Source organism: Cygnus atratus, chromosome 5 (assembly GCF_013377495.2).
Source record: "Cygnus atratus isolate AKBS03 ecotype Queensland, Australia chromosome 5, CAtr_DNAZoo_HiC_assembly, whole genome shotgun sequence".
NCBI lineage: Eukaryota > Metazoa > Chordata > Aves > Anseriformes > Anatidae > Cygnus > Cygnus atratus.
In genome coordinates, this window is record NC_066366.1 from 11,599,508 (window position 1) to 11,626,688 (window position 27,181).

Genomic DNA, 27,181 nt, shown 5'->3' on the forward strand with positions numbered 1-27,181 from the left:
CCAGCATTGTTCTCAGGCAGCATAACAAGGCGCTTCCGCCACCCCTTCCTATGGGAATCCCGACAGGTTGTCGTCTTCCCCCTGCGAGAGGGGAAGCGTGGCACCAGGGGAGGGGAATCGGCTCGTTTATCAGGCGTCTGCGTGGAGCAGGAGGGGGGAAGTTGGGGCTACCTGACCTTTTCATCCCTAATTCTAAGACGCCGGGCAAGAAGGTGAGATTTCACCCGTGTCCGCTGCCCTGACGCTTCCTCGAGCGGCCCCTGGCAGCTCCGGGTGCTCTGCGTGGCACCGAGGCAGAGGACAGCGAGGTACCTGCGTCCTGCCCACCCGCCTGCTGCTAGCCTTTGAAACCCGACCTGGCTGCATCCCCCTGTGCCCTTGGACCCTCAAATTCCTGTCACATCTTTTCCCCGACTGTGCAAACGCCTGAAGCGTGCGGAGCAGTCCCCTGCCCTCCCAGCCCTGCGGTGACCTGTCGCTATTTACTGTCTGTTCCTCTTCCTCCCTCCACCCGTAGTGCTTTTCCACCAGCCTTCATCCCTCCAGCTGCCCCTCTGTGGCAGGAGCAGCAAACCCTGAGACTCCTCCTGAGGACTGGGAAACGAGGGGAAGAGCCAAGACCGGAATTTCCTTTCTCTTAAGGAAATCATCTGGGAATCTGCTGATTTGAGGGCTTGGGAGACGAGGGAAAGGCCGTGCCTTGTCCCCTCCTGTCAACACAGAGCAAGCCTGGCTAACCAGCAGCACGTCTTTAGGCTACGTCCAGACAGAAAGACCCGACCTTCCCCTACCCTATAAGTCCCACAAGGAGATAAACCCTGCTGGACACTCATCCACTGAGTCACCCACCAAGGACAGGCTCTCAAGGAGAGCCTCTGAGAGGGCAGAGGCCCTACAGCGCCCACCCAGCAAAGCAAGGACCTGGCCGGGGCACACCGACGTGTTCTCCTGGGCCTTGTTCCTGTGGGTCTCCCTCCACAGAGAGCGAGGGTTAATAATGAAGGAGGGTGCAGGTACAGACCTGGACCTCATCCCCGTCTGGCTTTGGGTGTATCTGGGGTGCCGGCCCGCTGCCAGGAGCAGGGTCACTCCTGTACCGGGTACAGCCCCAGGAGCTGATTTCTGGACACCTAAAGGCAGGTGGGAAGAATGCTCAGTTTGCTGGCACAGTGATGAGAGGTACAGCCACATATTTCACTCACATATTAGTAGCTGGCACGTTCTGGCAGCAAATGTGGACGCCGGTATGTAAAGAGAGGGGTCGTTGGGACAAAAGGGTGTCGGTGCTTTTTCCAGCATACAATTATTTGGCTTTGAGCACCAGTAAAAGTTACACTAATAAAAGGCCTCTTTTGTGTGCAGACTATCTACAACAGGAGCGCTTGCTGGTATTGCCAGGTCATATATCAGAAACTTTGTAAGGGCAGACAAGGCCATGGGAGAGGAGGGAGAGGCAGCACCAGGGGCTGTGGCTGAGGAGCGTGACCGGGATTAGCATTTTTTGCCTCTGCGCAATACTAAAAACGCCTCAAAGCGAAGGGCCTGTCGCCTGTGCCAGGCCCGGGGCTTTGTGTCACCGCCTGAAGGCGGCTCTGCCAGGACAGAGAGCCCTCAGAGGCACGGGGCTGGGGACAATGAGCGGGGCCTGGAGGCAGCCCCTCGGCCAGGAGGACCACCACCACCAGCGGACCCCAGAGGCAGAGGGCTGCCTGTGCCATGTTCCACACGAAAAACTCTTTTTGCAGGCCGGGGCAGTTCACAAAACAAGAGTGGACTCTGCCCTTTAACGCTTTGCTTTCCTCTTGCCTGGCCAGCACCAGCAGGAGGATGCAGAGGAGCTGTTTTGCACGGCCTGTAACTAGCACCCTTGGAGCTGAGGGGCTTTGTCCCTCCTGTGTCACCTGCAGCCTGATCTCGGTCAGCTCGTGTCCCCCAGAGCCTCCCAAGCCCCCGTGTTGTCTGCCAGGAGCACAGGACGTGTTTTCACTCCTCTTTCAAGCACGCGGCCGTAGCTCCCAGCTTTCTGCCCCTCCTGCAGGCAGAGCAGCAGCTGGTAGCCAAGATTGCATCCTAGGACAGGGACAGACCCGGGTCACCCACCCTTTGATCACCCCTGCCTCTGGGATGTCCTCGGGAGTGGGAAGAGGGTGGGAAGCTGAGCGACACAAGGAAGGGAAGGGAAGAGCCCAGCCTCGCGTGGAATCCTCCCGAGGGTGGACGAGCAAATGCTGTGCCACCAAAGGCTCAGGCTGCGCCAGTTCTTGGGATTTTTGCCTCACCTGCTCGCCAGCCGCCCGGTCACAAGGGGAAGTCCTCTGATATCAGCGCCTTGGAATTTTTTAATTTAGCTTTGCCCTGGCTCCGTTGCTTTCCCTTGCTTTCTCCACCCTGGTCAGCTCACCCAGCTGAAAAGCAATTTGCGGTGTTAACGTCCCACCTGCAGGCTCCCTGTCAGAGCTCGTGCTTTACAAGTCAGGTTTGGGGTCTTTCCCTCAGCTCCGCTGAATAAATCCCCCCTCTCACTACTCTGCAGCACCATCATGGTCCAGGCATGGCATAAAACATCACGAAGCGGCGGTGAAGGCTGGGCCTCTGGTTATATTCTGAAACCCACACAAAGGGATGCCCCTAAATCAATAACTGCACCCATCTGCTCCCAGTGAATTCAAGCTTTCTGATGTACAGCTTCGACTATTGTAATTCCAAAAGACTGCAAAGGGTGGGGGAGTAAAGTTCTCTCTTTTTTTTTTTTTGTGTCTATTTTTATGAGCATATGATAGCACTTTGATATGAAATTACGCGTTTTGCTGTTTCCCCTGGTATTTAGAGCTGGACTCAAAGCCACTCGAGGTCAATGGAAAGACTGCCACTAACCTCAGCAGCCTCTGGCCTAGACCTATAATCAGTCACTTTCCTCCTTGGTTTGTGCCAGCTCTGCACACAGCAAAAACTGAGAAAAACACCCTCACATGTTGAAATGCATTAAAATCCATCTGTAAAGCCACAGGAAATATCAGGGGATGGCACCGTGTTTAACTAGCTACAGAAAACTTTGTAGATTTAAAATCTATAGCGTCACTTAGACTCCTATTCTTCCGCAGCTCTTGAAATTTCCACCCACTTCGGTTGTTTGTAAGAACAGCTAATATCTCCGGGCAATTGGGCTGGGATTATTATAATTGTTGTTCATGTGTGTGGAGTGACTGACGCAGATGTTTTCACAATGGATGCTTTATAAAGCGACAAAACGCAGTTCAGACTCTCCTAAGTAGGCAGCATCGCTTGCACGAAGGCCAGTTTCCAAAATACCCGCTATCAATCCTCCCCTTTCTGCCTGCTGTTTATGTGTACGGCTGTCTTCCCGAGGGGTGTCAGTAAGCCCTGAAAGCGCCGTTTCTCACATGCAAGGCCACAGAGGGCCTTGGGAGTCCAAAACAAGGCCCGGAGCAGGGCTTTGACACTGCTGAACTCAAGTGCCACCGCGCCAGGAAAGCCTTCTTTGCAGACAGCATGCACTCTGCTTATTGCTCTCTTGCTTGTGTGTTTAAACCCCGTAATGATGGTGACCGCAAGCAGCACGGAGCTTTTTCCCAAATTCTAGCTGGGCTGTCTTGCATGGCCTGCTCATGGTGTGTGACCAGGATGGGACAGGAAACTGATCCCTGGTGCCTTCACGTGCCGTGGCCCTGCGAGGTGGTGGCTGGGAGGAGCTCAGCCCTCAGGTCTGCCACCTTAGGTGTGCCAAAACCTGATGGCTGGGTCTGGCAAAACCCTAACGGAGATAGGGTTTTGCAAAAAAAACAACACGTTTGCCTCCAGACTCCCATCCAACAGAGCTCAGCGAGCCTGGGAAACTAAGAGGGGCTGAATTTGAACAGGAGCCTCTTGGTGCAAGGCCAGGGCGGCCGTTGCGGGGCACAGACATGGCGAGGGGCAGCCCGGCGGGCGCAACACCCTCCTCGTCGCCCACCCTCCCGCCCGCCATTGCCTCCCCTCAGCCCCTTCCCTCGGCGCCCTTCCCGCCAACCCCCCCGCCGCGCCGCCATTGGCTGGCGGGCCGGACCAATGGCGGGGCCGTTGCTGGGCAGGGTAGGGCCGGGCGTGGCGCGGGGCGCACGTGGCGCGGGGTCGAGGCGCGCGCGCGGGAACCGCAGCAGCCGCCGGGCGCGGGCGCGCCCCGTCCGTGTGTCCGGGTCCTGTCCGTGTGTCCCGGCCGCGTGTCGCCACCCTGCGGCTCCCGTCACCCGCACGGGCAGGTACGAGGCGGGGTACCGGCCCTTCTGTGCCGCCGGGCCCGTGGCCGCGCCCCGCACCCGGCGCTTCGTGGCCGTGGGGCAGGCTGCGGGCCCCAAAACCGCTCGGTTTTGCCTCGGAATCGGCGCGGCCGGTGCCCCCTGGCGGCCGGTGCCGTGTTTGGGGCTGGGAGGGAGGCCTTGGAGGTCGGTGTGGCCGTTGGCGGGAATTTGCAGAGCGTAAAAACGCGCGCGATGGAGCCGCACGCGCACGTGCTGCGGGATCTATCTGCGCCCATGGGGGCTGCAGGAGGCGGGGTGCCGAGCCCCGGGTCCCCAGCGCCGTGTTTGTCTCCCCAGGGATGTCCCCGGGCTCGCCGTCATCGGCCGCCCCGCGGCTGCTGTACCGCAGCACCCGCCTGCTCCACGCGGCCTTCCTGCAGCTGCACCAGCAGCAGCAGCGGGAGGACGTCTTCTGCGACGTGGTGCTGCGGGCGGAAGGTGAGCGGGCGGCCGAGCGCTGAGGGCTGGGGGCGTCCAGGGTGGCCGGGGGGGGCGAGGAAAGGGCTGGGTGCAGCTGCACCCCCCTTGCGGGGCTGGCAGGAGCGAGGGGTCCCGCTGAACTCCCGTGGAGCTTCGGGGGGGGGATTGGGGAGGGCAGCACCCGCGTGGGGCCTGACGGCCGCTTGTTGTTCTGCAGGGGAGGCGGGTGGCAGCCCACTGCTGCGTCCTCTCGGTGTGCAGCCCCTTCTTCATGGAGCAGCTGGCCCGGGAGCTGCCCCCCAAGGGGCGCAGGGTGGTGCTGGAGCTGCAGGGGCTGAAGATCGGGGCGCTGCGCAAGCTGGTGCGCTTCCTCTACACCGCCGAGCTGGAGGCGTCCTCGGAGGAGGCGCAGGATGTGCTGGCGGCCGCCCGGCAGCTCCGCGTGGCCGAGCTCGAGTCGCTGCAGCTGCAGGGGGGCTGCCTGGTGCACCCCGGGCCCCGCTGGAGGCTCGACCGCAGCTGCCTGCGCGCCCCCCAGCCCGGCTCCCTGAGGCTCTGCCCTGTAGCAGGCAGCGGGGCTGAGCCTGGGCATGCTGGCAGCCCCCCCAAGGGTGCCCCACGCCCCAGACCTCCTGTGGGGCGGCTGAAACTAAGGAAGGTGGAGGGTGGGGAGCACTGGGAGGTGGTGCGGGAGGGGCAGCCCTCTTTGGTGCAGGCCCACGAGGGGATGGCGGTGGGTGCTGGAGGGGTGGCAGAGCCATGGCCCCCACCAGCAGCCTGCGGGAAGCAGCCCGCGGTGCCCCCCAGGCCCCAGCAGGGCTGCAGGCTGGAGGAGCCGCAGGGGAACGGCCTCGGGGAGGACGAGGAGGTGGACGTGGGGGTGGCGGAGCCGCGCCTGCCCCCCGGTGCTGTCTGCGCCTGGCCCAGCCTCTCATCCGAGTCCGATGGGGAGGTAGATGTCCTGGGCTAGGGCCCCGGGAGCCCCCTGCCCCGCACCCAGGTGACAGGCCACCCTGCAGGGCCACGGAGACCATGTGTTGTTGAGAAAATAAAGTTCTGGAGCCAACAGCCTCGTGTTGTGGAGCTGCAGGGCTTTATTGGGGAACTGAACAAGGGGTTGGGGGGCTGCAGGGGAGAGCGGGGAGCTGGGGGCTCAGCATTGGCTGCCCACGGGGGAGCTGCGGCATCGGAGACGGGACTGGGGGGGCAGGCGCCCCCTCACTTCGTCACGCCCCTTCACGGGTGCTCGCTCCGCGGGTGCTGATCCCAGCTGGGCCGGGGGGGGAGGGTGGTCGGCGTGCGGTGGTCCTGGTCCCGTTGCTGGGGTCTCTCCTCACCTTGGCGCCTCCTCTAGGCCAGGCTGCTCTTCAGGGCCTCCACCATGGCAGCGGGGTCGGGGAACTTCAGCTTGCGGGGCGGCCCCTTCCCGATGCCACTCCACAGCTCCACGGCTGGGGGGGGAAGACGCGGGGAAGGGTCAGGGCTGCCGGGGGGAGCCCTCACCCCAACCCCCCACTGACTGCGGGTACTCACTGCTGCCGTCCTCCTTCACCAGGGACACCTCGAAGCTGTTCCTGCGGGGCTTCTCGGGGTTGATGTCCACGGCCAGGTTGGCCACGGCCTCACGCAGGGCCTCGCTCACCGCCGCGGCATTGCGCCCGAACACCCGTCAGCTCTTGCTGCGGGGGGGGGGGGGGAGGGGGGAAGGACAGGGTCATTGCTCCTGGTCCCATCCCAGTCCGGACCCCAGCCCAATCCCAGTCTTGCTCTTGGTCCCATCCCAGTCCCACTCCCAGCTCTATCCTGGCCCCAGTCCGGTCCCACTCCCAGTCCCACTCCCAGCTCTATCCTGGCCCCAGTCCGGTCCCACTCCCAGTCCCACTCCCGACCCGGGTCCCAGTGCCATCCCGGCCCCACCCCACTGCCATCCCGCTCCCGCTCCCAGCCCTATCCCATCCCCATTCCAGCCCCGGTCCCGGCCCCGGTCCCGGCTCCATCCCATCCCATCCCGGTCCCCTTCCCGTTCCCGTTCCCAGCCCCGTCCCTTTCCCGGCCCCAGCCCGGTCCCGGTCCCGGCCCCACCAGTGCTCGATGACGACCCTGGCCCCGCCGCCCCCGGGCCCGCCCTCAGCCCGTGCCCGCAGCCGCTCGGGGCCCTCTCCGCCCTGCCCGGCCGCCGCCGGGGCGCGCCGCTTCCTGCCGCGGGGCGCCATGCGGGGAGCGCGGCGGGAGCGCGGGCCGCGAGGGGGCGGGGCCGCGACGGACCCAACCACTGCGGGCGGACGGGGGAGGGGAGCAGCGCCGCGCCGCGCTCCGCCCGCCCCCCCCCACACTCGCCCCCCCACGCGGGGCGCGCAATGGTTCCGCCCGCGCCCTCCTGCCGGCGCGGGAAACGGCGGCGCGGGCGGAGCCAATCGGGGCGCGCCCCCCTCGAGAAGACCACGCCCCCGCCCCGCCCCCGCGGCCGCCACCCCGGGCCCCGCCCCGCCGCCCCGAGACCACGCCCCCTTCCCTCAAGCCCCGCCCCCGCCGCAGGGAGGCAGGCGGCCGCCACCGGAGGTTTTATTGCCCGCCGCGGACACGCGGTACCGGCACCGGGACCCGGCCCCCAGCCCACCGCGGCGGGCAGGGGGAGCCCAGAGCCCGCCGGGGCCACCGGGAGCTGCCGACAGCGCTGCGCGGTCCCCGGGCGCGCGGACGGGGGGGCGACGGCGGGTGAGCAGGGTGCGGGTGGCTTCTACTTGTCCTTCTTGGTCTCCCCGTTGGCCAGCCCCGTGGCCGCCCGCCCCTCGGGAGCCTCCTCGGCGCCCTCGTCGCGCGGCTTGGCCTGCTTCCTGGCCTTCTGGTAGAGCTCGTTGAGGTTGAACTCGCGGATCACGTTCTCCTGCGGGCGGGGAGCGGGGTCAGGGGCAGCGGGGACAGCCCGCCGTGTCCCCGCCGCGTGCTGGGAGCCGCGGGTGACGCCCGGGGGGGGACAGCGCAGGGGGCTGGCGCACCCCCTCCGTCCTCGCCCACCTCCGAGAAGGTCCAGGACACGGCCCGGCCCTTCTTGTCGATCTGCGGGCGGCGCATGACTTCTGTCCCGCCCTGGAAGAGGATGAGGGTGGGCAGCTGCTTGGTGAGGGGCGAGGTGCTGACCTTGTACCTGCAGGAGGACGGGGAGGGAGGGACGGTGACACCCGGGAGGCCTGGGGGGCTCCCAGGGGCTCCCCAGCGCCGTCCTGGGCTGGGGGAGCCAGCCGCGTCCCCGCAGACCTGGTGCTGACGTCCGTGTACCGGCCGACGTCGACCTTCCCGAAGTGCAGCCCCGAGCAGTTGTACCTGGGGGGGCAGAAGATTACCCCAAGCGCTGTGACCCCACACCGCACGGCTCGCCGAGGCCCCCGCCGGGCACCACTCACTTGAGAGAGAGGTCGGCGAAGATGGGGGCGAAGGACTGGCACTCGCTGGACCAGTTGGCGAAGAACTCGACGATCCAGGTCACCCGCTTGTCCCGCTCCAGCTCCTCCTGCCGCGGGGCCACGGGGCTCGGCGGGGGCCGGCAGGCAGAGCCCCCCGGCCCCCCGTGCCAGCCCGGCGCAGGGAGGAGATACTCACGTCTATGGTCTTGTCGCTGAAATACTTGATGTACTCGGGGCCCATATAGAGTGGCGGCTTGCATGTCATCAGGAAGACTGCAACGACAGCGAGCCTCAGCCCGCTGCCCACCTGGGGACGGGCTTCTGCCCCCACCGCACCCCATTCCCACTCCTGAAGCACCCCAAAAGGCTCAGTGTGGAGGAAAGTTCCTCCTGCCCCACCGCCCCAAGCCCACAGAAACCTCTTGCACCTTCAGCAACGGACACCGCAGGTCAACGGCCCGCGGCAGAGAGCTCCAGCCCCCTGCCAGGCAGCTGGCACGACGCCTGCTCGGGGCAGGCAAAGCCACACCAAGGGGCGCTGCGGCAGCCCCCGGCACCTCGGGGTCCCCTCCCCGCGTCCTCGCAGCTCTCACCTATGCAGAGCGTGAGGTAGAGCAGCCCCATGCGGATGTCAAGACGGAAGAAGAGGATGGCGTTGGCCACTTTGCTGAACATGAAGATGTTCCCGATGTGCTGCTCCACCGTGACTGGAAAAGGGGCTGAAGGTTAGGAGACAGGGCCAGGCACCCCCCTGCCCCTGCCCCGGGTCCCTTTCCCTCTGCTCCTCCAGCCCCACGCAGCTCCCCAGGGCCGCACCACCAGCAGCCCCCGCCCCACGGCCCCAGCCCTGACTCACTGGAGCGTCGGTTCTTCATCATCACGATGGCGCTGAGGAACATGAGGATCTCCACCTCCCGCTGCACACAAGAGACAGGCCGTGAGCAGCGGGCACGCCGTGGCCGCCTGCAGGGCCCGGGAGCAGCCAACAGCACCACCGGCACTGCATCACCATCCCTGAGGCGGGGGGGCTGCGGGCACGAGGCCGAGCTGCTGCACCACAGCCCGCTGGCCCCAAACCCCCGCGCCTCCTCCCCTCCCCCAGAACCGAGAGGGGTTGTGGGTGCCCCATCCCTGGGGGTGTTCGAGGCCAGGCTGGACGGGGCTGGGGGCAGCCTGGGCTGTGGGAGGTGTCCCTGCCATGGCGGGGGGGTGGAGCTGGGGGGGCTCTGAGGCCCCTTCCAGAGGGGCTGGGAGTTAAGGTCCTTCCAACCTGAGCCACCGCACGACTCGCTGACTGCAAGGACACGGGGCTGCCCCTACAGCACGGGGCCTTGCCGGCAACCTTCACGGACGCCCGGGAAGCCCTTCAGCGGCGGGAGGCGGCGCCGGGAGGGCAGTGCCAGGAGCTGCCGGGCCTCAGCCGTCCTGAGGGGGTGGCGACGGGCCCTGGGGGGGGGCTGACGGGGCCCTGGGGGGGCTGACGGGGCCCTGGGGGGGGCTGACGGGGCCCTGGGGGGGGGCTGACGGGGCCCTGGGGGGGGGCTGACGGGGCCCTGGGGGGGGGCTGACGGGGCCCTGGGGGGGGGCTGACGGGGCCCTGGGGGGGCTGACGGGGCCCTGGGGGGGGGCTGACGGGGCCGCGGCTCTCACCCAGTCGAAGTCGCAGGGGTTGCCGTCCTCCCGCTGCGAGGGCAGCCCGCGGCAGAGCGGCGGCAGCTTGCGGACGAGCAGGAAGGCGGTGGCGAGCAGCGCGGACAGCGGGTAGTACGGCCGCGCCAGCCAGCGGCACAGCCCCGGCACCGAGTACAGCAGCGCCAGCAGCGGCGCCACCACCGCCATCTTGCTGCCCTCCTCCTCCTCCTTCACCGCCCGCCCCGCTGCGATTGGGCGGCCCGCTTGCCTGTCAAAGCGGGGCGGGGCGTTCCCCGCGGGCTGGCCAATAGGAAGCCGAGCCGCCGCGTTCTTCCACAGAACCGCAGGGAGACGGACGGGCGGGGCGGCCAATCGGGAAGCGGGGCTCGGCGTTGCCTCGGCAACCGAGCCGGGCGCTGGGCGGCGCGCAGCCAATGGGCGCGCGGCGGGGCGGGGCGCGCGGGGCAGGCTGGGAAGATGGAGAACTTCTCGGCCCTGTTCGGCGGCGCCGACCAGCCGCCGCCCGCCGCCGCCGCCGCCCTGGGCTTCGGGCCCGCCAAAGCGGCCGGGGCCGGGGCCGCGCCGCCGCCCGCCGCCTCCGCCGCCGCCTCCGCCGCCCCCCCGGCGCCCGGCGAGGGCAAGGCCGCCGCCGCCGGCCCCTTCTACCTGCTGCGGGAGCTGCCAGGTGCGGGGCGGGCGCCGCGCTGAGGGGGCGGCCAATGGGGAGCGGCGGCGCGCTGACGGGCGGCGCGGCGGGCCAATGAGCGGGAGGGGGCGGGCGGGGAGGCGAGGAGTGACAGCGCGGCGGGCCAATGGGCGCGCGGGCTGTGTGTGCGTGGTGGGGGGGAGAGGCTGGGGGGGAGCAGCGGGAGGGAAATGGCGGCGGGGGCAGCCCGGGGACTCGGCGCCCGCCCGCCGCAGGCAGCACGGAGCTGACGGGCAGCACCAACCTGATCACGCACTACAACCTGGAGCACGCCTACAACAAGTTCTGCGGCAAGAAGGTGAAGGAGAAGCTCAGCAACTTCCTGCCCGACCTGCCCGGCATGATCGACCTGCCCGGCTCCCACGACAACAGCAGCCTGCGCTCCCTCATCGAGAAGCCCCCCATCTGCGGCAGCTCCTTCACCCCGCTCACCGGCACCATGCTCACCGGCTTCCGCCTGCACGCCGGCCCCGTGAGCCCCGGGGCGCTGGGTGCTGGGGGGGGGCCTTCGGGTGCTGGGGGCGCCCCTTGGGCGCTGGGGGGCAGCCCCTTGGGTTCTGCAGGGGAGTGGGGGCGCTGGGGGGGGAGCAAGGGCACCCTTTAGGTGCTGGGGAGGGAGTGGGGGCACCCATCGGGTGCTGGGGGCAAAAGGAATAAGGAGGGGGCACCCGGCGCCCTCTGACCCGCCCCATCTCCTCCCCCAGCTGCCCGAGCAGTGCCGGCTGATGCACATCCAGCCGCCCAAGAAGAAGAACAAGCACAAGCACAAGCAGAGCCGCACCCAGGACCCCGTCCCCCCCGGTAAGGGGCCGCGCCGCGAGGCTGCCGGCTCGTCCTGTCCCCGCTCCCACACTAATCCTCGTCTCCTCGTGCCTCCAGAAACCCCCTCGGACTCTGACCACAAGAAGAAAAAGAAGAAAAAAGAGGAGGATCCTGAACGGAAAAGGAAGAAGAAAGAGAAGAAGAAAAAGAAGGTAGGGGGGGAGCAGGGGAGAGCCGGGGAGCCGTGCTGATCCCGCTGGTCCCTCACGGGCCGTCTCTCTCTCCTTCCCCCGCAGAACCGGCACAGCCCCGAGCACCCGGGGGTGGGCAGCTCCCAGGCCAGCAGCAGCAGCAGCCTGCGGTGAGGCCGCGTTGGTGCCGCCCCAGGGGGCTCTCGGGTGCCACCGACGGGCCCGGCTGACCCGCGACGGACTCGTCCCTCCTGCGGAGCGCAGCGGGGAGACCTGGGCAGGCGCGTCCCCACCGCGGGCAGCGAGGACGAGCCCCGCAGCCCGCGGAGGGCCGGGACCAGGGGAACGCGTGGACTGTGCTGGAGCTGGGGTCGGGATGGCTGCCCTCAGCCCCTCGTACCGAAACAACCCGCTGCACTGAGGGCTCTCTTTTTTTTTTTTTTTTTTTACTCACCTTTTAATTAAAGTCTCTGCTCTAAGGAGGGGCTGGTGGCAGTGGCTGCTCTAACTGTCGGCTGGCAGACTTACCCGCAGCGGGAGCGCTGCCCCAAGGCGCCCCAGGAGCTGTTTCCTACAGGCTGGCTCTGGCCCGGGACTGAAGGCACTGCAAAGCCTGGCAGCACCGGGCTCGGCCCCCCCCCGGCCCCCTTTTCCTTCCCTCCCCTGAGGAGGGAGGGAGAGCTGAGACACGGAGGGACACCAGGAGCCCTTCTCGGGAGCCTCTGTCCCCGGACACTAAAATAAAGCACACGCATGCCTGCTGGGATGGCTCATTAAATATCCTTTTATTCCTCATTTTAAAATGGCTAATAATAATAATAAAAAAAACCAATGGCATGGCCCTGCGGAGGCCCCAGGAGAGATATTGCCGTAGAGAACGAGTAAAGTAATGCGTTAAGGGCTCCGGGCCCCGGGGCGGGGGCCCAGGCAGGGGCTGGGGCGCACTGGGCTCCCCATCTGCATTTTGGTTTTTTTGGCATGTGATGAGAAAATATTGCTGGGGGGGGGCTGCGCCCCGCCGGCCTTCCTCGTCCCCATGTGGAAACAGAACCAACTGCGCGACCGCCAGAACCCCCTCTTACACCCATCGGGAAGAAATACAAACGGAAAGCCCGCCACAAACCCCGGGGAAACGGATAAAAACCAGCAGGAGCCAGGGGGGCGGGGCGGCTGGAGCCCACGAGCGGCTCTCCAGGCCCCCCCGGCGCCCCCCGGCCCTGCCGTGGGTGCAAGGGGTGGGTCTGGGAGGCGTGCGGAGCGCTGCTGCGCTCCGGCCCTCGCCCTTTATCCCACCCTGTGCCCTCGGGGGCTGCAGGAGGAGGCTCCAAAACCCAAGAAATGGAGCGGGGAAGAGCCCACAGCCTCCAGCCCAGCAGGGCAGGGCGCTGTGCCTGCCCCCCCCGCTGCCCCCAGGCACCTTCCCCTTCTCGTCCCGCGCCCGCGGGGCCTGTGCGGGGGCGGCAGCAGCCCCGGGCGGTTTCTCCCTCTCTCTGGGTCAGATATATAATTTCTGCTTCTTTTTTTTTTATATTTATATTTATATATATAGATATTTATATATACACACACCTGGTAACTCAGAAAGAGAAAAAAAATAGAATCCGGTAACAATAATAATAAAAAAAAGTTATTCTGGTTTTAAAAACAATCCATTCCTACCACACTAGGCGAGCGAGTGATTGCACAAGGCCCACAAGTGGCTGGCCCGGGCGGGGGGGCCGCAGGACAGGGCCCCCCCGGGGTCCTCGGAGGGAGAGGGGCGCTGCTGGGGTGCGAGGCAGCACCCGAGTCCTGGGGAGGGGGGGAAAACGGGGAGGAGAAACCAAAAATCAGGAAGGGAAGCGCCGCCAGCCCGTCCGCCCCTCGTCCCCGGGGGCTGCAGAGCGTCCGTGCCCGCGGGGAGGCCCCTGGGTGCCCCGCTGGGAGGAGGTGCGCGGGCCGTGCCCCTCATACGGAGATCTCGTAGGTGGTGCCCCCCACGCCCGACACCTTCTTGACTCCGCCGCGCGTGGGGCTGCTGAGGGGCACGGGCCCCGCGCCGGGGGCGGCCGGCCCCAAGCTCTTGGGCTGCCCGTTGGACTTGCTGTAGGACGTCCTCAGCTGCAGCTCGTCTCTGCGGAGGGAAGCGGGGACACGGGGTGAGCAGGAGAGCGCGGCGGAAAAAATGGGGGAAGCCCCCCCCCTCCCCGGGGACACGCGCACTTACTTGGGTGCCAGCAACGGCTGCAAGGCCACCTCCTCGGCCTCGGGGACGCCGGCCTGAGGCGCCGCTTTTTGGCTGCCGTAAGACACGGATTTGCCCAGGTGGGGGGCCGCGGGCTGCTCGGGGGAGCCGAGGGAGCGCGCCCGCAGCGCGTGCGGGGGCTCGGGCTTGCCGAAGCGGGGAGGGGCCGGGCGGGTGAGCGGATTCTTGCCCAGGGGCGAGCGCTTGGAATCGTCCGAGGAAGAGCTGCTGCGGGGGGCGGCGCTGCCGGAGCCCGGCGTCGCCGACTGGACGCCCGAGTCCGCCGGCCCCGCATCGTCCTCCCTGCCCGGCGCCGCCGGGGCGGGCGGCTGCTGGAGCAGCCTCTCCCGCTCCTGGATGGAAGCCACGATGTGGCGGGAGAGATTGTCATAGCGCACGGGCGAGGGCTCGCGGGGCGGCGCGTGCTTGGGGGAGACGGCGGCGGCGGCGAAGCGGCCGTGCAGGTCGCTCTCCCTCTGCTGGGCGATGCGGGCCGAGAGGAAGGGCGAGGTGTAGCCCACCGGCGCCTCGGGCTCGGGGCCGGCCTGCACCGACTCGAAGTCGGGGCTGTCGGAGGGCGTGAGCAGGCTGTCGTAGGACAGGCTGCCGTTGCGCGTCTGGTTCACCAGGCTCTTGTAGGAGGTGGAGGTGGTGCCCTCGGAGCGGATGGACTGCAGGTGGCCCAGCTCGAAGCCCGTGCCCTGCGCCGACTTGAGGCTGGAGGAGCGGGAGCCGCTGGACAGCGGGTCGAAGTGGAAGCTCTTGCCGAAGGTGGGCGAGCGGAAGCTCTCGGGCTCCAGGCTGGGCTCCGAGCGGTAGCTGGGCTTGCGGCCGCCGTCGCAGATGGAGTTGGGCTCCTTCAGGCTGTTCACCCGGCTCAGCTGGGGGAAGGACGCAGCGCAGTCACCCCCGGGAAGGCAGCGGCTCCCCGCCGAGCTCGCGCAGCCCACCCCAAGCTTCCCCCCCTCAGGAAGCCGCAGCCGGGGGCAGGACGTCCCCTTGTGACCAGAGCTCCCCGGGGCGCTGCGCAGCGCCGGCCCCGTTCCACCGCGGGCACGGCTTTACCTTGGCGCTGGTGGAGTGGGGCAAGGCGGCCGAGCTGCTGCTGCTGCTGTAGCCGGGCCGGTACTTGTACATGGTGGGCGTCGGGGGGCTGTCCTTGCCCAGCAGGCCGCTGTCTGCGGGGGGAGGGAGAGAGAGAGAGGCTCAGAGGCGAGGCTGCTGGCCCAGGCGGTGCGCAGGACGTGTTGCCCAGCGCCCTCCTCCCCCCAGAACCGGCTCTGAGCCTGGGGCGGACGGACCACGGAGGTGGAGGCGAAGGGGATGGGCTCGAGGGGAGGTGCTCCGGGGAGGGCGGAGATGGAGGGGGATGGAAGATGGGTCCCCGCAGCACCGGGGGGGCACTTCCCTGGCCCTGCAGCAGCCCCAGCGAGACCTGGAGGTCAGCGGGGCCGGCAGCACACGGAGGGACCTGGACGCAGCGGTGTCCGAGCTCCCGTTCTCACGCCACCTCTCGTGCCGAGCCCACGCCGGCGGCTCTGAGCGGCGCTCTCTGTCTGGCGCTCAGGGGAGCGGGGAGAGCGAGCCGTGCAGGCTGCAACAAGCACGCTCCTTGCCACCAAGCCAGGCCTGCCGTTCCGCCGCCCGGGCCGTGCTCCTGCGCCTGCCTGCAGCACGGCAGCCTGCAAACCTGCCCGCTGCCTCTCACGGCGGTTCCCGCCAGCCACCACGCTGCCGAGGAGCGGTCTCGGCTCGGTCCCTGCCCTCCTCCGACGGAGCGGGGCTGGCTGTAAGCAGCCCCCAGGCTTCCTCGAGCGCCGGGGCCGCGTGCGCCGGCCCAGAGGCGCGGGCACATCCTGCCCCACCGTGCGGCGTGCCGACGTGCTTCGGGTCTGCCCCGCAGCCTGTTCCTGCGGCCCTGGCTCCTGGCGTGCTGGGCGCAGCCCTGGGCTCCCCTCCCAGCGGCTGGCCGGGGCCCTGCTCGCCTTCCTTACCCTCGGTGGTGGCCAGGGTTAAGTGTGTCCTCAGGCCCGTGTAGCGGCTGAGGTCTGGCTTAGGTGGGGGTGGCGGCTCGGCGTCAGCGGACTGGCTCTCTGTCACCTCGAGGCTTCCTTTGGACTGCAGAGACAAAGCGCAGGCGGTCAGGGGGTGCCGAGGCCCCAGCTCTACCCCGGCAGGCGCCAACATGCAGGAGCGCCGAGCGGGCTCTCGGCGCCCCCGGGCCCATCCGAGCGGCTCAGCGCTTGAAGGCAGCGCGTGTCCCGGGTGCTGGTGAGTGCGGAGGAAGGGGGACCTCCGAATGACTGTGAGGGCGGAGAACGGGACGGGGAAGGGCAACGGAGGGTGCAAAGCCTCGCGGGGTTGCTGCCGCATGGGACGGGCGTGGTGTCTGTCCCATGGGGACGCAGCACGAGACGACACGGAGGGCGACGTGGGGTGTGACGAGGCTCACTCGGTTCTTTACTCACGCATGCAGGCTCGCGCCCCTGGGCTCCGCGGGGGAGTGCTAACCCCCCACTTTCCTCACCTTCGTCCTCTTCAGCTCTGTCTGGATACCGTTGTCCATGATCTTGACGGTGATCTGGCCGTCCGACACGTCGGGCCGCAGGAAGGGGGGCCTCACCAGCACCGTCTGCTCGGCCCTCGGACGCCCGAGGTACCTGGTGAACGCCAGGGAGAGGGCAGAGAAGGTGAGGGCCTGCAGCTGGGGGCGGTTCAGTCTCCCTGGGCATCGCAGGGAAAACGCTCGCCACGCTGCGCCGCGCTTACCTGGGGGCTGGGGAGCTGCACAGGACCCGGCTGACGTTCTTACAGCAACCGTTGGTGAAGGGGTTGACGCCACCCCGGAACTTGCCCGTCACCTGCAGGACGAGGAGCGTGGTGCCGGGACGGGCAGTGGCCGCGGGAGGTCCCCGGTGCAGCCCCTGCCCCCGGCGAGGACGGCCAAGGTCGGGCTGCTCGGGGTTTGCCCGGCCCTGCCGTGAGTGTAGCCAAGGACGGGGACTGCTCGTTTCGGGCCCCTGTTCCTGTTGGGAGGGTGGCGTGGGACTGCCCTCGCGGGGGAAGGTCTCTCCCTGCTAATTGGGAACTGCCTTGTTCCAAGCTGCCCATCGCCTCCTGCCCTGCCACCATGCGTTCCCGAGAGGAGAACTGCCTGGCTCCTTCTCCACAACAGCCAAACGACAGCAGGAAGATCCCTGTTCTCCAGGCTGCGCGAACGCGGCGCACTCAGCCTCCCCTCGCACGCCTCTCGTGCTCCGTGCCAGCCATCCCCGTGCCTTCCCGTCCCTCAATCCACCCTGCCCGCGTCCGCCTGGTCCTGGGAAGCCCCCCGGGGTACCCGGAGGTGTCCTGACGTGATCTGAGCGCCCCCGCAGCAGCCCGGCACACGTACCTGCTCGTTGGTGGTGCGGCCCCTCGCCACCAGCACCACGTGGAACCCGGTAAGGCCGGCGACGGGGATGAAAAACAGGCTGGCCACGCACATCACGGCCATACTGCCAGCAGGCCGCTAAGGAAGAGCCACAGCCCTGCTCCGCCGCGCGCCATCCCCGGCCCCACCAACGCCCTGCCCCGCAAAAACCCCCTTAAGGATACGTGATGGCCATGCGGACGCCAGAGAGCTCCACCTGGTAGAGGACGTAGAGCAGGCCGAAGCCGAAGACCCCCATGATGTGCGTGGTGAGCGACAGCAGGAAGAGGAAGAAGTAGCGGTAGTTGCGCCGCCCGATGCAGTTGTTCACCCAGGGGCAGTGGTGGTCGAACTCCTGGGGGCGGGGAGGAGCCGCGGTGAGGGGCCGGGCCGGCGGCCCCTCGTGCCCGCACGCTGGGTTTAAGGACTGAGGGCTCACGGCTGTGCCGAGAAGAGGCACCGGGAGCCGGCGGTTGCTCACCTCCACGCAGTTGTCGCAGACGCTGCAGTGGGAGCAGCGCGGTGGCCGGTAGAAGCGGCAGGTCGCACACCACTTCATGCGTACCTGAATGCCCTTGATTTCCACCGTCTTGTAAAGTGGAGCTCGGAAGTCGTCCTCCTTGTCCTCGTCTTCTTCAGCTGGCGGGGAAACGCCAGCACGGCCACGCGTCAGGGCACGGGGCGCGCAACGCCACGCCCCCGCCGCCCTCCTGAGCTGAAGATCCCTGGCAAAACCCTCCTCTGCCCCACCACAAACGCGCACCGGGCCCACCTGATTGTCACGGGGACCGCTGAGTGCGGACAGAGGAGGGAGGAGCTCCCCCAGGCCCTGCCCCAAGCCCACAAGGGGCCAGGGGTTAGGGGACTTTCACCACTTGATCCCACCAGCTGGGCCACGAACCCAGCGCGACCTTCCCGGCAGCGTGCCACCACCTGGTCCCGGCCAGGCGGGGAAGGGAAGCTTTCCCCGACCCTTTTCCCGTCCCGTAATCCTCTCCACCCCCGAGGAAGGAACTCGCTCTGTCCCAGGTGATTCCCGACGAGAGCCGCGCTCACCTCGTGGGAATATGCCTGGGTCCATGAAGGTGGCCATGCTGAAGTTGGCCAGCACGAAGAGGAAGACGACGGCATTGTAGACGGGAATGACCGGGGACACGTAGAGGCTGAGCCACGGGCACCTGCGTACACAAAGGCTCTGAGACACCCGGCACGGGGCTGTGCACCGCCACAGCAGGAAGAGGCCTGGGGGCAGCGAGGGGCAGCGAGGGGGCTTCGCCTGGTGCCCCCCAGGCCCTCGTTCTTCCTCACCCCCCAAAACCATCCCCCTCCCCTTGACAAGGCAGCGCGTGCAGGCAGCCCCACGAGGGAACATGAAATGAGCCGCAGCTCCAGAGCTCGTCCTGCTCCTCCTCCTCCTCGCAGCCAGGAGGTGGAACCCGGCCTGGAGACGCTGCCCGGGGCAGCCTCGGTGCCCCAGCCCGCCCCCAGCTCCTCCGTGGGGCGAGGGAGCCGCCGCCCACCCGGCCCCGCTGGGTGCAGGCTCAGGGCAGTGGGCTTCCCCCTCGGAGGCGCCAGAGTAATTCCCTAATCTGCTTTGCCGCGGGCAGTTTAATCCCGCGGATCTAGGGCAGCATCTGTCCCTCTCTTTCCCCCGCAGCACCGAACACGGATGGATTAGGCAGCGAGAGCGGAGGGGGCAGCGCGCGGCGCGACATACGGCGGCGGGTCCTCCGCAGCCCCCAGCGGGTAGCGGGGAAGGGGCAACGCGCCGGCCCCAGCCCTCCGACACCCGCTGGGACAGGCGGTCCCGGGGTCCTTGGGGACTTTGCTCCTGCAACGCCTCTGCCGGGAAGCAGGGGCAGAGGGTGACAGCTTTCCACGCGGGGCAGCGCCGCTTGGGAACCTCGGGAGGGGAGGAGGGAGCCTCGCCCCCGGGCGCTGCCTCCCCACCTCGACCTATCTGCGGCGGCATCGCCCCGGCGTTTCCCCACGAGCTCTGCGGGGCAAGGAGCGGCTCCCCGGCAGCCCGCGCAGCACCGGCCGTGCCGGCTCTGCCTCCCGAGGCAGCCCGCCTCGCCTCGCCGTGCCGTGCCGTGCCGCCCGGCGGGTGCTGCCAGCCCCGCGGGGCAGGGTGCTGAGGAGGAGGAGGAGGAGGAGGAGGAGAGGCGTCTGCATGCAGAGCTTCGGCCCCACGGGAGCTGACCCGCCTCGAAGGACACACGGGGTTGCCCTCTGGCCTCGCTGCACAGGGTGTTACCCATCCCACGTCCTCGTACGGATGGTGCTGAGGGCACGGTGCCCCTTCCTAAGGGGACTTTGCCCCGAGGGAGGGCAGAGCCGAGCTCCCCGTCACTACACCCAACGCTCCAACTCAACAGGAGGCTCCCAGCCCCGCTGGGAGGGGCGGGGGGGGGCGGCAGGTGGGAAAAGCCCTTCCAGGAGCACGGGGCAGGGAGCCCCTCTCTCCAGGAAAGCCACGCCCAAGCCCAAGATCTTGGCTCGAAAGGAACGGAGGGCAGCCAGAGCCACCATTCAGGCCCATCACCACATTACAGTCGCCGCCAGCAGAAACGCCAACAGCAGGGCCGAGCCAAACGTGCCGGCCGGAGCCCCAGACAGACCCCAGCAGGGCTGGCACGAGCTGGGAGGGAAGGAGCCGGCCCTTGGAGGAGGAACACCCCTGCCACCATCTCGGGGTGGCCGGGCACCCAGCTCCAGCGCGGGGGCACGGAGGGCCGCGAGCGCTCCGAGGGCAGAGCCGCCAGCCCGGTGCCGCCCTTCGAACGCCAGCCCTGGGGAGGGAGCACTGACTGCAGGAGCAGGCGTCGCGCCTCGGGGCCGGCCCGTAACCCCCGGCCTTATCTGCTGCAGCGAGACCCGGCGCCTGCAACTGCCTGGGAGAGCTGCCAGGGGCCGTGCTGCGCCCAGGGGACTTTAAACCCTGCCCCGGCAGGCTGGCGGTGCGCGGCCATGCCAGGCTGGCGTCTCGGGGAGGATCGGCGGAACGGGACACGGGGACCCGCCCCGCAGCTTATAGGATCAGCCCGAGCCCCAAAGGCCAGGCTGGAGCCTCCTCCCCTGCCCTCCTGCCCCTCCCCAGCTTACAGGTCCCGCAGGAGGGGCCAAACCCTACGGGAAGCAGGGATCCCACGTTACCCAGACCGTACCTACAACCCACGGCCCCTAACACCGGGCGCTGCTGCGCGCCCTGTCCCAGCACCGGGACGCCCTTGGGAGGAGGAGGAGGAGGAGGAGGAGGAAGGCTGCTCCCCGCTGCAGCCACGCACGTCCTGGAGAACTCGGCGGGTCTGCTCTCCGAGCTCGGGCGCGCAGCACGCCCAGCTCTGTCGAGACTTGTCCCTGGCAGCACATGAGAGAGCTCGGGGAAAGGCAGAGCCCCGGCCTGCCGGGCGCACTGAGTCACACCTCCAGCCCAGACGGGCTTTCTGCCGCTCAACAAGTCCGCCTCTCCCCAGCCCGGCCTCTCCTGCCCTCCGCGGGCACAGTCCCCCACCGCAGTCCCAAAACCGAATCCCTGCGAGTGCTGTGGGAGTTCAGGTCCTGTTAGGACGGACGGCGCGTGCCACGGGGCGCCAGAGCCACCCATCCTCGTCCAGGGGCTGGAGGTGCTGCCAGCTCCTTCCAGCGCTGGCTCCTTGGCCGCAAGGAGCGGGGACCTCTTCCCGTGAGAGGGGCAGGGACGGACAAACTGACCCAGCAGGGGAACTCCTGGCCTGAAGCAGCATTAAAGCTGCCGACGAGCGGGAGGCTCGTCCCGTGCAGGAGGGCGGGAATGCCCCTCGTCCCCGCTGCCTGCCCCAGCGTCTCCTGACGATCAGGTAGCACCGCGGGCACGAGCGGAGCCGCACGAGGACGGGGAGAGCTCCCCGCGCAGCCTTACACCTCCCTCCCTCCGGCAGCCGCGCCGAGCCGGCCCCAGCGAAACCCGTGTGAAAGCGCGCCGCGCTCCAGCTTCCCTGTGGTGTTCTAAAGTAGGTTAACCAGCACCCGCTGGCCTGCGACTAGAGCCACCCTGCCCAGGTGCTCCCGCTCCCAACAAACCTGCTCTGCAGCACCGCGCCGATAAGCGGCTCCCGGCTGGGCACGGCCAGGCCGCGGGGGGCCGCGGGGCAGGGCTGCCCCTCCGAGCCCCCTCCGGCCGGCAGCGCGGCAGGAAACACGCCGTGCGCACCCACTCCCCCCCCCCCCGCAGCTCCCCGAACCGGTGGCGCAGCCCCCGCTGCTTTCGGCCAGCCTCCGGCGGCGCCCCGCTGAAGGACGGCACCAGCTGCCGGCCTCGCTGCCAGGAGGGAACCGGCCCGGCCGTGTCGCTGCCTCCCGGGGCTCCGGCCGTGCCGGCCCCAACCCCCCCCCCCCCGCCCCGCACGAAACGGGGCAGGCAGACCCTGCGCCGGGGCGAGGGCGCCGCCCGCCCGCAGCCCCTGACGCCGGCCACCCGCTAGGGGAGCGAGCGCCAGCCCCAGCAGCTCGCTCCTCCTCCGAGTCTCCCTCGCCGACCGGCCGGGGACCCCGAAAACCAGGCAGACTCACGTGAAGGCGAAGAAGAGGGTGGTGGCTCCCACTAGGAAGATGGCAGCGGCCGAGACTGGGACGTACTTGCTGGGTTTGAACCTCTTTCCGGACGCTGCTGGCATGGTGGAGCTCTGCTGGGGAATCCGCCCTGCAGCATAGCCCAGGCCCAGCTGGAGTCAGAGCAAGGTGAGAAGGGGAGGGGAGGAGGAAGGGGCCGAGGCGCTGCCCGGCCTCCCCGAGCGAGCTCTGGCCGCAGCAGGAGGCCTGGAGAAGCCCGCTGCGGCCTCCGGAGAGAGGCCCCGAGGAGCCCACGCCGCTCTGCGCCCCGCGAGAGTTCACGGCACAGGGAGTGAGAGTTTAAAAACAAACAAACAAAAAAAAAATCAAAATTAAAAACTCAGGGCAGAGAACCGGGTTTGGATTTAAACCAGCCGTCGGGGCAGGAGCGCTGAGAGCCCCCGCGTCAGGCGACGGCCTCCAAAAAGGTCCCCACGTGGCTCGGGCTGGCGTCGAGGCGAGGAGGAGCTGGCTGCGGGACGTCGCTCAGCCCCTCGCACAAAGCCCCGCCGGGAGCCGCTTCTCCCTCCCGAGCTCCGCAGCCCCCTCGGTGGGTGCACGGGAGGAGGGGGACGTCTCCCGAGCGACCTGCTCGGCCTCCTCCTCCTCCTCCTCCTCCCCCTCGCTGGAGGCGGTCACAGCAGCACTCTCCCTGATTTCTCCGGGCTCCGGGGCTGCCTGCCTGGCGGTGGCCGTTTAATTTTATTTATTTCTCTCTCGCCCGGTAAAGCCGAGGAACAGCTGGTGCAAGGCTGAGCTGCAAATCCTTTCTCTGCGAGGGGGGCTGCAGGGGAAGGCCCAGCGGATTGCGTTTTCGCCCTCTTCCTACCCGTTCCTTCCTCCCGGCCCTCCGGCCTTCCAGCAGGCTTCGTTTCCACCCGGCTGCCGCCAACCGAGGGGAATTTCATCAAATCTTTCCTGCGGCGACCATTTCGGGCCAGTTCACGGGGGGAGCTGTCAGGGAGCGCTCTCACAAGCCCCGCAGCCCGCCGGAGGCGAGGGCTGTGCTGCACGGCTCCGCCTCGCCCACGGCCCGAGCGGCGTGGGGGCAGCTCTCAGTCTGCTCCATCTTGGCCGCGCGGAGAGGAGGCGAAGTCGCCCTTCGTTAATCCGTAAGTTTAAAAAAAAAAACGCATAAAACCATGAAAATCGGACGTCAGGCACGGCGCGCCTCACCTGGAAAAGAGGACAGAAAGAAATCAGCACGGCAAGCGAAGCGTTCAAGTGGAAATATTCGCCAGAACCCCACCGGGACGGCGAGAACGCCGCTACCTGGAGAGGGAGGGCGAGGCTGGCGGCGAGCTGCTGCCTCCCACCCCGCTGCCCGTCGCCTCACACCGGCGAGCCCCAGCCCTGGTGGTGCCAAACGCCTGCTCCCCGAGGGGAAGGGGCTAATCAAAGGCTTGGAGGCTTAATGGCAGGGCGGAGGCTGCAGGAGCACGGGATTCCCGTCCCCTTTCCCCCAGGGGACGCCCGCGGCGAACACCAGTGTCCCGAGCAGGGGAGGAACTGGCGGGACCTGCGCTGGCAGCAGGAGGCCCCGGCTGCTGGAGAAACCGGCCGAAAAATAGGAGCGGGAGGCAGCGACCCGCCCCAAAGCCCAGCCCCGTCACCGCTCGGGGACCAGCTGCGGCCACCTCTCCTCCGTTTGTCGCGCGCTCGCTGCCTCCTTGCTCCCTCACGGACCCCAGAGGCACAGCTCCTCATCTTCCTCCCCCCGGCCTCGTCCCCTGCTGCTGCTCCAAGTTTTGTCCTTCGGGGCGGGCAGGGAAACCGTCCGTGCCGACTAAACGCTCACGGAGGCCGAGAGCGCCGCGGCGCAGAATTAGAGGCGCGTTTAATGACACGAAGGCATCGCAATTAACCGGGCTCAGTCACAAAACGAGGCGTCAGGCACTCGCGCTGACTAATGGAGAGACCGCTCCCACAGCGGGGCAGCTCTCCCCCCGCAGAAAGCGAGCCGAACTTTTGAAACCCAGTTGTTTTCCTGCCCGTGGGACTGCGAGGAACCCTGGCAGGACGCGAGCACGGCGCTCCCGAACTGCTGGCAGAAAGCTCTGCTTCCACCTGGAAACTCTTCCCGGGGCCGCCCGGGAGCACGAGGTGAGGGCCGCCTTCCCCGGCTTCGCTCGGACACCGCCCAGCGCCAAGAGGAGACCGCCGCCACGCCGCCCGCTGCTGCGGGACGCCCCGCTGCTCTGGACACCCCGCCACGAACACAGCCCCGCCTCGGAGCCAAACGGATCCCGGCAGAGTTCAGCTCGGTGATGTTCCTCCTGCGGGGACCTCCGCGGCTGCGCTCCTCGCACCCCGCTGTCGGTGCTCTGCTTCCCCCCAAAGCTCGGCCAAACCCGGCGCGGGGCCGTGCAGGAGCGAGCCCCCCGCGGAGGGAGGCAGGGGAGAGACCCCAGAGCGCCCCGAGCCGGAAGGGAGCCACAGGCACCACCGAGCGCAACCCCTGGCTTCACGCGGGACCGCCCCGGTGCTCCAAGCTCACGTCCGAGAGCACTGTCCCAAGGCCTCACGAGAGTCCGTCAGGCTCGGGGCCGTGCCCAAGTCCCTGGGGAGCCTGTCCCAGCACCCGGCCGCCTCCGGTGGCCGCCTCTCCTACCACAGCCTGACCTCCCGCGGCCCGTCACCGAGGAGCCGCAGGAGGGCCGGGATCCCCGTGTGCACTTCCCCAGGCACCTCCTTCTCCCCGGGGCCAGGCAGGCTGACTTCAGCCCGCCTGTCTTGTCATCACCCCGGCGCCCAGGAGAAGCCAACCGCACGCAGAACCCAGCCGGCTCCCCACGGGCGGTGCCGATCCAGGCCACGCTCACACCAGCTCTGCCAAACCACCTCTTCCCCGGCTTCCCCTTCCCGCAGCCCATCTCCTCCGATCCCTCTCTTCTCTTCCCTACCCCCAGAGGCCACCTGCACCCCACTCACCTGGGGACATCCGTGCTCTGCTCCTGTCCCCAGCCCCTTCCAGCCCCTCCTTCCCACACCTCTCGGGCCCTGCCCTCCTCCCTGCTCCTCCCAGTCAGGCTTTACCAGGCTCGTGTGGCACCGGGGACTCCCTTTTCCCTCTCCTTTGGGGCTTCTGTCTGTTCGTCCAGCCCTAGCGCCCTCTCTCAGCGTATTTTCCTGGCTCTTCCCGTTTACCAGCCATATCGCCCGGCAGCGTCTCACGGGGACTCGATGTAGCTCCCAACTCCTCCGCCTCCCGTTCCTCCTGCAGCCCCAACGCCGTCTCACTGACCTCCTCCTCTTCCAGCACTTGCTCCTCGGAGCTCTGCGCCCTTCCCGCCGCGCTTTCCCCTGCCCGTGACAAGCCCTGTGCTGCCTCACCCCCCGTTTCCTCCAGCGACCCATCCGCACGTAGCCTGAAGAGTTTGTCTATCGCTGCGTGGCGCAATCCCCCCACCAGACAAGAGCACAAAATGTGCTTTGCCGCGCTCTTCCCGTCCTGGCTGGGCAGGGGAACACCTGGGAGCAGCTCTCCCCACCGCCTCGCTCAGCCCGAGCGCCGCAGGTCCTCGCCGCGCCGGGAGAAGCCCGGGGAAAGGAGCTCGTCGGCACGCAGCGAGCGCTCCCCCCTCCGCTCCGGGCTCCCAAACACCCGCCAGCTCCCCAGCTACCTGCCCGCCCCGAACCTGCCCCGCCGTGTCTCCGCGGCACGGGCCGGGCAGCCAAACCATTCCTTCCCAGTGACGCAAGCCCGGCACGGCGCAACGACGGGGTGTGCTCTGCCCCGTCCCCAGCCCGCCTCGTCTGCGCCGCCCGCACCCACGAGGCGCTCGGAGAAGCCGGTGCCGGAGCCGCCTGCTCCCTGCGGCCCCAGCACGCTCCTTTTCCTCCACGGCCCCTCGGTGACGCCAGCTCCGCCCGTCTGCCACCTCCTCAGCCTTAAATGAAGGCCGCCGAGTTGATCGGCTCTCCTCGCTTTGCTCCAGACGAGGCTACGGCTGGGTTTCGTACCCCAGAAGAAGATCTGTAGTGTCGGGTGCGGGCAGGCAGCTCCCCTGAGCACCAACACCCAGAAGCTCCCGAGGACGCCGCTTCCCAGGGAGTCACCACCAAGGAGCGCCGGGAAGGCCCGAGTCCCTCTCTCCTGAATCAGCGAGATAAAGGGGGTGGCTCCGCGGGGCTTTTATCTCCTCGCAGGGAGACGCGACCAGCTAACCGGGGCCGGTAATTTGGGATTAACAGGCTTCACGCTGCCAATCTGGCCCCGCTTAGCAAGAAGTCAGGTTGAACACCTGCCAGCGCAGCCCATTACGTCAGCGGGGCCGGAGAACAGCGTGGAAACGCGCTCCGAGGAGCAGTTCCTCTCCGGGCAGGGCAGCAACGTGTGGCCGGGACCAGGCGCCGAGCTTCTGGTCACCGCCAGACCACGAGAACCAAAACCCTGCGAATCCACACGCGAGCTTTTCAAAACCGAAGCTGCCAGAAGCACGCCCGCGGGAAGGTTTGCTGCTCCACCTCGCCCACCCGGCCGGGACGGAGCCTTTCCCAGCCCGGCGCTGCCCGCATGCATCCCCACCTCACGTCCCGCTCCCCTCAAACTCAGTCACCCCGACACTCGCAGCACCGCTCCCCTCAGGAACACGGTTGTGCTGTTGGAGCGAGTCCAAAGGAGGCCACGACGATGATCAAAGGGCACTGAGGAGCTGCGGCTGCCCCATCCCTGGAGGAGCCCAAGGCCAGGCTGGACGGGGCTGCGGGCAGCCTGGGCTGCTGGGAGGTGTCCCTGCCACGGCAGGGGTGGCACCGGCTGATCCTTATCGTCCCTTCCCACCCAAACCCCTCTGTGACCGTATGAACCCCTGCCAGGGAGCGCTGCAGGAACCGGGCTGAGACGGACCGGGGGCAGGGCAGGCGCAGCAGGAAGCGGCCACCTGGGCCGGGCACGGGAGGAAGCTGCCGGGGGGGTGCCGCACACAGACCCCGACCAACCCCCAGCCACCCCCAGCCCCGTAACCCCCCGATAACGCCCCCAACATTCGGGCAGGGCCGGCCCGCGAGCGACGGCAGGGGCCGGGCAGCACCGGGGCCAGCGGGGGGCCCTCCCGGGGAGCAAACCGCCGGTACCGGAGGCGGCGGCGGGGGAGACTCGAGGGAACGGGGGCACGCGCGGGGCCGTACGCCCGGGGGGCACCGCGACCGAGGCGGAGGGGCCGGGGGCGGCCCGGTGACGGGGGGGCGGCCCGGTGAGGGGCGGGGGAGGCCCGGTGAGACCCGGTGAGGGGGGAGGGGAGGCCCGGGGGGGCCGCAGGCGGTCCCGGGGGCGCTGTGGGTGCGATGGGGGCGGCCTCGGGCCCGCCGGGGAACGTCAGGGCCGGCGCGGGCCCCCCCCGGCACTCACCGGCTCGGCGCGGCCCAGGCGGCGGCGGGGCAGCGCTCCGGGCCCACACCGTCGCCGCGCTCCGGCGGCCGGGCCACTACGTCACGGCCGCGCCTGCGCAGTGGGGCTGCGCGCCGCCCGCCGCTCCCCATTGGCTGCCGCCCCGGGAACCGCCTGGAAGGAGCGGGGCGGGGGCGTGCGCATGCGCAGAGAGGGAGG

General features: G+C 68.2%; 4 protein-coding genes across 4 annotated transcripts; 1 reads left to right on the forward strand and 3 right to left on the reverse strand.

Annotated features, from left to right (window-relative positions):
* Positions 1–5,786: 5,786 nt before the first annotated feature.
* SELENOH (selenoprotein H) lies at positions 5,787–6,959 on the reverse strand. Its single transcript, XM_035550199.2, has 3 exons — positions 6,798–6,959; positions 6,249–6,394; positions 5,787–6,166 (listed from the first exon to the last, which is right to left on the reverse strand). The coding sequence occupies exons 1-3, from the start codon at positions 6,926–6,928 to the stop codon at positions 6,066–6,068; spliced, it is 378 nt and encodes a 125-aa protein (XP_035406092.1). The 5' UTR covers positions 6,929–6,959; the 3' UTR covers positions 5,787–6,065.
* Positions 6,960–7,261: 302 nt separating this feature from the next.
* Positions 7,262–10,014, reverse strand: TMX2 (thioredoxin related transmembrane protein 2). The gene is made up of 8 exons (XM_035549975.2): positions 9,767–10,014; positions 8,973–9,033; positions 8,710–8,823; positions 8,313–8,389; positions 8,117–8,223; positions 7,971–8,036; positions 7,731–7,860; positions 7,262–7,599 (listed from the first exon to the last, which is right to left on the reverse strand). The coding sequence occupies exons 1-8, from the start codon at positions 9,953–9,955 to the stop codon at positions 7,453–7,455; spliced, it is 891 nt and encodes a 296-aa protein (XP_035405868.1). The 5' UTR covers positions 9,956–10,014; the 3' UTR covers positions 7,262–7,452.
* A 57-nt stretch (positions 10,015–10,071) lies between these two features.
* On the forward strand, positions 10,072–12,162 carry MED19 (mediator complex subunit 19). Its single transcript, XM_035549976.2, has 5 exons — positions 10,072–10,433; positions 10,670–10,926; positions 11,159–11,255; positions 11,334–11,428; positions 11,513–12,162. Exons 1-5 carry the CDS (start codon positions 10,226–10,228, stop codon positions 11,579–11,581), a joined length of 726 nt encoding a protein of 241 aa, XP_035405869.1. The 5' UTR covers positions 10,072–10,225; the 3' UTR covers positions 11,582–12,162.
* Positions 12,163–12,951: 789 nt separating this feature from the next.
* Positions 12,952–27,066, reverse strand: ZDHHC5 (zinc finger DHHC-type palmitoyltransferase 5). Its single transcript, XM_035549973.2, has 12 exons — positions 26,984–27,066; positions 21,595–22,809; positions 18,100–18,221; positions 17,525–17,682; positions 17,229–17,398; positions 17,026–17,128; positions 16,401–16,492; positions 16,159–16,291; positions 15,626–15,749; positions 14,697–14,809; positions 13,614–14,512; positions 12,952–13,520 (listed from the first exon to the last, which is right to left on the reverse strand). The coding sequence occupies exons 2-12, from the start codon at positions 21,696–21,698 to the stop codon at positions 13,355–13,357; spliced, it is 2,184 nt and encodes a 727-aa protein (XP_035405866.1). The 5' UTR covers positions 21,699–22,809; positions 26,984–27,066; the 3' UTR covers positions 12,952–13,354.
* Positions 27,067–27,181: the final 115 nt, after the last annotated feature.

Bases quoted from the DNA above. Each gene is read 5' to 3' on its own strand.
- TMX2 (XM_035549975.2), bottom strand. From the start codon at position 9,955: ATGGCGGTGGTGGCGCCGCTGCTGGCGCTGCTGTACTCGGTGCCGGGG. The intron at 8,390-8,709 runs GTGAGAGCTGCG...CTGTCGTTGCAG, and splicing joins CTACCTCACGCTCTGCATAG to TCTTCCTGATGACATGCAAG. The intron at 7,861-7,970 runs GTCTGCGGGGAC...GTCCTCCTGCAG, and splicing joins TACACGGACGTCAGCACCAG to GTACAAGGTCAGCACCTCGC.
- MED19 (XM_035549976.2), top strand. From the start codon at position 10,226: ATGGAGAACTTCTCGGCCCTGTTCGGCGGCGCCGACCAGCCGCCGCCC. The intron at 10,434-10,669 runs GTGCGGGGCGGG...CGCCCGCCGCAG, and splicing joins CCTGCTGCGGGAGCTGCCAG to GCAGCACGGAGCTGACGGGC. The intron at 11,429-11,512 runs GTAGGGGGGGAG...CTTCCCCCGCAG, and splicing joins AAGAGAAGAAGAAAAAGAAG to AACCGGCACAGCCCCGAGCA.
- ZDHHC5 (XM_035549973.2), bottom strand. From the start codon at position 21,698: ATGCCAGCAGCGTCCGGAAAGAGGTTCAAACCCAGCAAGTACGTCCCA. The intron at 17,683-18,099 runs GTGAGCGCGGCT...TTTCCCCGCCAG, and splicing joins CCCAGGCATATTCCCACGAG to CTGAAGAAGACGAGGACAAG. The intron at 14,810-15,625 runs GTAAGGAAGGCG...CTCCCCCCGCAG, and splicing joins AACCCTGGCCACCACCGAGG to ACAGCGGCCTGCTGGGCAAG.